General features: G+C 43.3%; 1 protein-coding gene across 1 annotated transcript; it reads right to left on the reverse strand.

The window, feature by feature from the left end:
- Window positions 1-513: 513 nt before the first annotated feature.
- On the reverse strand, window positions 514-7,517 carry cngb1a (cyclic nucleotide gated channel subunit beta 1a). Its single transcript, XM_076146882.1, has 17 exons — window positions 7,408-7,517; window positions 7,238-7,324; window positions 6,766-6,914; window positions 6,208-6,300; window positions 5,784-5,992; window positions 5,655-5,705; window positions 5,371-5,457; window positions 5,217-5,281; window positions 4,887-5,009; window positions 4,661-4,802; window positions 4,324-4,483; window positions 4,023-4,120; window positions 3,826-3,909; window positions 3,404-3,522; window positions 3,095-3,241; window positions 2,248-2,425; window positions 514-1,646 (listed from the first exon to the last, which is right to left on the reverse strand). The coding sequence occupies exons 1-17, from the start codon at window positions 7,515-7,517 to the stop codon at window positions 1,446-1,448; spliced, it is 2,103 nt and encodes a 700-aa protein (XP_076002997.1). The 3' UTR covers window positions 514-1,445.
- Between the last annotated feature and the right edge of the window lie 617 nt (window positions 7,518-8,134).

The following is an 8,134-nucleotide window of genomic DNA, read 5'->3' on the forward strand; positions in this document are numbered from 1 at the left end:
CGGACTCTCGGAATGTCTGTAACTTCTCGTGCTTAACGAGCGGGGAGGAAACTCAATTTAAATTAGATTATAAATAAATCGATGTGATTTGTTCATTTGATTCCATGTTTAACATCGAAATTTGTATTACGTGAAAAAACGCGATGAATAAAACTAAATCCATGCTTTTTAACTTTCACACTTTATATCAAAAACGTGTGCCTTTGATTGAATTTGAATTCAATTTTAACTAGCAGAGGATACTTCAACCACGTGGATTTAAACAGTTTTGTCCACTAAAAAACACAAAGGTATATAATCTTGGGGAAAGTTTGAGTATTTATATTTAAAAGGGGGCAAAAATAAACCAGAAGTCGGATTCATTGGTTTTAATTCTCTCTGAAATCACCGAAAATACTATGTGGACGAATGTATTACCGTTTACTAAAAGACATGAAGGCAACGCCACTTATACTGTACTTCAAACATGAATCTCTCGCTCTCTCCTATCCCCCCCCCCCCCTCCCTTCTGCTGTCACACACACAAAACACGTGAAACGCATCAATGAAACAGTGAAGCAGTTACAGAACGTTTATTTGTTTTCATGGATGTTGTGAGTCAGTAGTCCCTCTTCTTCAAATAAATTCAATTAATAAGAAATCAGAACATTTTATAAAAAAAATTTGTTTACTGTTACTTTGTCCCTTTAAATGAGCTTTTAGTGATAAGTTGTGATCCTAGCATTGAAAGCACTAACTCAGAGGTGTTGCAGTGTTTTCTGTGTCTAACGTGATCGTCATCTGGACACACACTATGCCAACAGTCCCAAAAACCATCTACTGCTGATATGAAGTCATAATCTGAGGCTAAACAGGTCTGTAAAATATTACATCATCACTCAATTATTACAGACCTGCTTCATTATGCATCAGGCTCATAACTTATCAATCAACCTATGACATACATTTTCATCATGATGAGATATTAAGTGTTCCAGTCAAAATACAGCAGCAGGGCAGGTCTATCTCTACTTCTACTACTGAACTTTTTCAGGAAAGCTGTGACAATGACGCTGGTGAGAGTGATGATGATGGTGATGATGATGATGAGCTCATGATGTGGTCAGCGCTGCATTGTTTCTGTCTTCCCTCCTTTTCTAGGTTTCTCTCCTTCCTCTGCATCTCAGACACAATGAACACTTCCTTCCTGTGCAGCTTAAAGCGTTTCCTGCCACACATACAATCACACACTCGAACACACACACAAACACACACAATACTTCAAACATCATAAGTGCTCCTTACTTCTTTTTTGTTGCAGACTAAAAATCTCTCTCTCTCTCTCCGTCTCTCTCTCTAACACACATACACACACATGAAACAGATCAAAGAGAAATGTCTTTCATGTCATTTCTTTATCAATCCTTTCAAATCCATATGGTCAGATTTTTCTCTTAACCATCCCTCTATTTCTTCTCCACCTCCTCCTCTTCTTCCTCAGCATTGCCAGGTGTCACTTCCACGCTCAGCAGCTCCTCCCCCTCTTGTCGTGCCGTCATGCGGATGACGAGGGAGCTGTCAGTGGTCCCGGACACTGTGTCTTGGTCGTCATGGAGGACGGTGCGTGGGATTGGTGATCGACGGTGCATTGGAGAAGGGGGCGGGGCCTGTGAGAGTGTGGGAAATACCAGGAAAAGAGGGAGAGAGAGATGAAGAGAGGAAACACGAGCTGTAAACAGTGAAAGCAGGTCATGTCAAATAGTTACATACCTGTCCCTATTCAAATAAACGAATGAACACCTGATAACGCCACAGACATCTGACTTGACATATTCATGATAAACAGCAGCAGTCTCTTATGTACCTATCATGCATACATATCATGCAAACATGGGCAAACCACAACACACATTCCAGCTTCTATTGAGCCAATTGGTCACTCACTTCATCATGTGGACAGGATTTTTGACTCGAATAAGCATTATTGATTGGGTTAAAGAACTACAAAAATGCTTAAAAACTACAACATGGCAGTGTGGCACTTTGCTTATACCATACAGCTACACATAGGCTGACCGGCCAAATTTTTAAGTAATATAGTGAAAACAAGCCACACAAGGGCATTATCTGAACACCAGACCAATCAGCTTGACACATAAGTATAAAGTATATGATGTATGTAAATATGAAGATAATGCTTTCAGGTGAAAGTGACAAAGTGCTTCTTAACATCAACTAAAAAGTCTTTCCTGTTGTAACTTGCTGTACCTCCTGTGATCTGTAGGACTTCTTCAACTTGGCAAAAGTCCCCCCCAGTCCCGCCTGCTCCGTCACTTTCAGCGCCGTCTTAAACATTTTGGGTGTGTCAGGTCTTGGTGGGATGACCTGCTCCGCCCCTTTACCTCCCTCCTTCTCGTCGTCCTTCTTATCCTTCGTCAGCATCTTCCTGCAAAGAGAGAGTGACACGGCCAATCAGCTTTAAAACTACTAAATACCTCAGAACCATCCAAACACTCCCATCAATCAAAGAACTTCACCCACATACATCCGCCCATTTTCCTGCCCACACACTGAACTGGAAGCAGAGGACGAGGAGACGATCTGACCCCCTTCTTTGACTATAGCCAGGAACCAGAGGAAGCTCAGAGAGCAGATTAGAGCTGAACCTAATCCTTTCCAGAGATAAGGAGGAGTGGGAGATGAGGGACAGCCAAGACAGCAGAGTGGGACGAAGACCTCCTACAGCTCAACCGGTAGTTTAAACAACAGCACCCCCTAGTGGCCTTGCTATTATCCTGCCGCCACGACTGGTCTCTCTGCATGGGAGTAATGGTCTTCAGCCTGAAATGACCCTGTGTAAAACCTCCCTGAAAGTCTGACCAAAGTGCATCAGTGAGGGGAACAGAACCTGAACCAACCCAATTTGTTGGGTTCTCAGGTTCTCAAAGTATCTTGCATATAAAGTACACATTCTATGGGCTCAGATTAGGATCACAGGCAAAACAAAACCTGATCGGCACATCTCTAGCAACCAGCATCCTGCCTTGCCATGGCCAATGACCTCTGACAAGTGACTTGTGAGCCAGGCATCAGTTTGGGGTAGACTGAACCTCACTTGGCCTTCTTGCGTAGAAGTTTCTGGGATTCTGGATAGTGAACCAGGATCTCAGCCAGGTCCTTCTTGTCTAGGATCATGAGGTTGGCAAATCCGTGCGCCTTCACATTGGCAGTTCGTCGATTGCCTCCGCCCCCTGCCAGCAAACTGGCCAATCAGAGAGAAAAGAGAGGCGTCAGCTCTTACAGTGTCGGAGAATATTGCTAGTCAGGCTATACTGCTTATTATACAGTTCAAAAACTTTTTGATGGAGAACCTAAGGACTTATTTCCTCTTCTTAGATTGTGTTTGACAATGAAAGCCTCTGACCTGATCTCTCCAAACACAGATCCAGCTCTGATGGTGACAAAAACTGTCTGCAGGTCAGGACCTCCAACCACCTGAACCTCCCCCTGCTTTATGATGTACATCTCTCTGCCGATCTCACCCTGAAACACACACACACACACACACACACACACACACACACACACACACACACACACACACACACACACACACACACACACACACACACACACTCATTGGCCCAATTCTGGTTTACTTGTCTTCATAACATGGTTGTCACAAAGTTTAGATTGAATTGATGTTGATTTCAAACTAATTATGATGTTGTGGTGAAGAGAGCTCTGAGCCGGAAAGCAAACATTCACATCCATGAGATGCACAGATTTTTGTCTGTACTGTGGACACATAAATATCCAATATAAACTTTTTTTGATATGGTTTACCTTTTTGCAGACAAAGTCTCCAGGCAGGAAAACGACAGATTTGAGCCTTGTCAGCATGTCAAACACCATCTGTCTGTCACAGCCCTGAAAGAAAGATAGAATACAGATGGAAAACTTGATAAGCAGCTCAATACACACAAAATGACATTGTTGTATTGTTGTAATTGTAATGTGTTTGTGTGTGTTGCGTTTCAGACCTGAAACAGGGCGACTTTACTGACAATGGTGTAGTTGACATCCACAGCCATATCCAGTCTCATCTTATCAGGCAGCTGCATAAGCAGCTCCTGCTCGTCTGCAAAGGACATGACAGGTGCTGACAAGTGCTAATGATAAAAACTCTGATGCTTATGATTCTTAACTCTCCCAAAAGTAAAGTGTGTGTTTGCTTTCATGAAAATCTTTTGTTCTGGACAAATTCCCATGTACATTAAACAGCCAGTAACTCAGATGTGTTTCAGATTGATTAAATTTGAAAGTAAGCATCTCGTTGCTTACCCAGCATGCCCTGGCTCTTCCAAGTATAGTCGTACCAGGTCTTAATGCGGTTCTGGACGTCTTGGGGGATATGGTAGGAGTTCATGTATTTGACGGTGCTGTCCATACTGGCCCGGTAGTAGTTCTCACCAGCTGTGGCCGCTCCGACCACGTCTCTCATCTGGCATCATAAGAAAGGCAGAGGGGGAAGGAGAAAGTCAACAGACCACCAGAAGCGGGTCATGTCCCCCGTCCAGATAAATTACTATTTTAATCAAAAAAGTGAAGAACTTTTGAGAAACAACAGTAATTTTCTGGATTATCTGACGTCACGGTCTATACCATGTTGTTAACTCACCTGCCCAATCATGATTGAGAAGGCGAAGACGCCAACAAAGTAGTTGATGTTCTGGAAGCAGATCTCAAAGACGGTGGTGGGATCTGGCAGTCCACCGATTGTGATGAGAGTTTTCACCGCAAAGTAATAACAGCGAATGTAACTGCAGAACAAAAGACACCGTTTCATTTAGTCAATCTGAATATAAATCCTTATTTTGAAGTATTTCATGTCTGTTGGTCCTCACGCGTTGCCTTTTCCATTGTAGACCCACTTAGTGGATCCCAGACCTTCGTAGTCGGAACCCCAGTAGAACAAACAGGCGTTAATGTGCAGAGAGTACAGCAGGTAGGTGGAGGTTCGGATCACCCTGAAACACACGAACGCAACACAGGACCAAGATTTAATAAAACCAACGGACACACAATCCATGCTGGTCTGTCAGAGAATTCAAATCGACACCCAATTTCTCGTCTAAAATTAGTATTTGAGTCGTACTGAGTTTGGAAAATCTCAATGTTCAGCATGCTGTTGATGTGTAAATACATTATATACATTTGTTTAGTGTGTGTCTGACCTGTAGATGTAGGCTTTCTTCATCACAGCTTCCATTCTGTCATTAAACTCAAAGAAAACCGAGTACTGTGGAAAAAACAAGACGAAGAAAAAAAAACCCAGCTTCAGTGTGTCCATTCAGAGCAGGTTTAAATTGTAACAATGTGCAGCATGACCTTCAGCAGGCGAGGGAATCTGAGCAGAGAGTTCACCCCAGTGAACACATAAAAGATCTCCATGGGAAACAGACTGATCACATCATTCTGTGGAACAAACACGGACATGAAAGTCACATCACACAGTCTGACCAATAATTTCGAAAAGATTAAGAGAAACAAGATGTGGAGCCATGACTTGGCTGGATGGATGGCTGGATGGATGGCTGGATGGCTGGATGGATGGATGGATGGATGGATGGATGGATGGATGATAGATGAAGAATGAGCATGTGTGCTTGTACCTTGAACCTCTCGGTGGTCATGTAATGCTCCCTCATGTCCTTCTTATCACACTGTAATGAAACAGCTTCAGTTTAAACACACTTCAGGTTTTCATGGTGCGTTGTCAGTGTTCTGGTGACCTCACTGACCACTATGTCTCCTGCGCGGACAAACTGCAGTCTGGGCTGGAACACCAAGATGTCTGCTATGTAGATGAGGTCACAGGTGTAGTCCATTATCAGCCACAGGTGAACGTTCTCAGGTGTTTGGTAGGGAAACGCCCAGCGCACCGGGATCAGCCACATGTTCCAGTTCCATGCCGCCACCACCACGAAGAGCCAGATCACATATATGATATCTGCAGAGAGGCCAGAGGGTCTGATCGGTTTACCTCAGACTTCAATCAGTTTATCAGTTAGCTGGTTATGTCTCAATGAATTCATACTGTATATGTATTTCATTTATTCTCTTTTACTTTTTTCCTTGTGTATGCATTCCATGATGGGTTTTGGGAGAACTTGGGTGAAGGTCTAAGAATCGTTGTCTTACAGGTTTGTAAGCTGAGTGTCTCACCAGTGAACGGGTCGATGCTGGACGGGAAGCGGTAGTCCAACACGGTCCTGAGCCAAGCGGGCATCGGAAGTTTGGGAGGTTTGGGAATTTTAACTGAATAACCCAAATAGGGAATCTGTAGCTCGATCTCGTTTTGTTCTTCTGCTGCTGCTGGGATGTCCTCCTCCTTCTCTTCTTCTGGGGGTGGAGGGGGAGGTGGAGGAGGAGGGGCTTTGCTAGGGGCTGCAGCAATTGGACAGAAAATATTGTTTAAGTTTAATATTATTACATGAAAGTTTACAAGTATACAGGTGATCTTTACATGCAGTACAATAAAAACGTCCATGGAGTTTGCTGCCTGTTTATTGTATCAATTTATATTGAATTGAAGGTTTTATTGTCACACTAATGGCGACGCTCTAAAGATGATTTATATTTTACATAGATACTTGATAAAAGCTTATGACTGAATTCCCATCAGCCTTCACACAGCTAAACTCTGAACTTTGAACTCTGAACTGAACCATCTGATGCTGATTAGCTGCACAGGAAGATCATTTAGAGACTGAATGGACATACAGGTCGGGGGACTTTCTTCTTCGGACTCGTCTGGGTCCACCAGTCTGTCTTTGCGCCGTTCTGTCCGACCTTTAAACATTCTGACAAGTTCATAAAGACGATCCTGGACCACCACGGTGCCCACACTGGCTGCTGAGAGGGGACGAACCCTGCAGGACCAAAGGACGGGACAGCACAGAACAGGACAGGAAAATGACAGGATATTACAGGGGACAATGGGACACACTGCAGGACTTTGTCTCCAAAATTAGTTCTGTGCCACGAAATCTACATTTTGATGATGAAACTCAGAAAAACTTTGATGTATATTGTCCATGAAATTACGAAATACAAATGGCTCTTTGTAAACATCTTTTGTATACATTTGGTGGCACAGAACTCATGTCGTGTATGAATGCCCTCTGTTACACTTAAATAGGACAGTCACCATGGTGCATAATGTGTGTTTGCGTGTGTGTATTATTGTCCTCACACATCAAGCTCTGCATTGCCTATCTTCAGCATCTCATCTCCACCATCCTCGTCTGCAGGCAGGTCTCCATCAGTCTGCATCAGCTCACTACAAACATGATGATAAAGGAGATAGGGAGATCAAACCTCCAGGCCGGCGTGTTCAGTGTGGACACGTGTAGCGTTCCTTACCTGAGCACCGGGGAATCAGGCAGCGTCAGAGATATGGGTGGAGGATCTTGGGTTGTGATGATACTGGGGACTGTGAAGACAAAATATTTGCATATTAAGCGCAGCTGCATCGGCCCCACCTTCAAAGTTCACATCTATTTGTAAGATAAATCTGAACTTGTTCACCAAAGTAGATTTGCGGCGTGAGTTGGAGCCTTTTGGAGACATTTGGTCTTCACTTACCAGGCTGTGGGCCTTTGTATGAACCAATCTGGATGAATGTGCCGTTTAACTGTGAGGATTCCCAGACAGAACTGAGTTACGCTACAATGACGCTAATGCCTTGTCATATCGATTTTCTTCTTCTACAATTCCGCCCTACGACCCCCTGCAAGTATATCCGCACAACTCTCAGCTACTTCATGTTATGGGGCGACATCACCTGAGCTGTAATCTGATCTGATGAAGTTACTATAGAATAGCAATCCATGAAACAATTCAGAAGTGTCAGGGTCAAAGCTCACAGGAAAACCGCACATCTCCAAAATGCTACAACCAAACAAAAAAGAATAATTTCAACGTCTAAGCTCAGACGAAAATTTCATGGAGAGTTTTTGCTTTCAGTATGCTGAAACATAAATTAAGTATGTTAGCATCAGAAATGTTTCCTCCTCATTTCCAATAAATGAATGACGAAAGATACTGATGGATATAAGCTAGCTTTGGTGTCGGTATATTTACACATTAA

This window comes from Genypterus blacodes, unplaced genomic scaffold (genome assembly GCF_046128005.1).
Source record: "Genypterus blacodes isolate CSIRO-AG114 ecotype Tasmania unplaced genomic scaffold, CSIRO-AGI_Gbla_v1 ptg000036l_1, whole genome shotgun sequence".
NCBI lineage: Eukaryota > Metazoa > Chordata > Actinopteri > Ophidiiformes > Ophidiidae > Genypterus > Genypterus blacodes.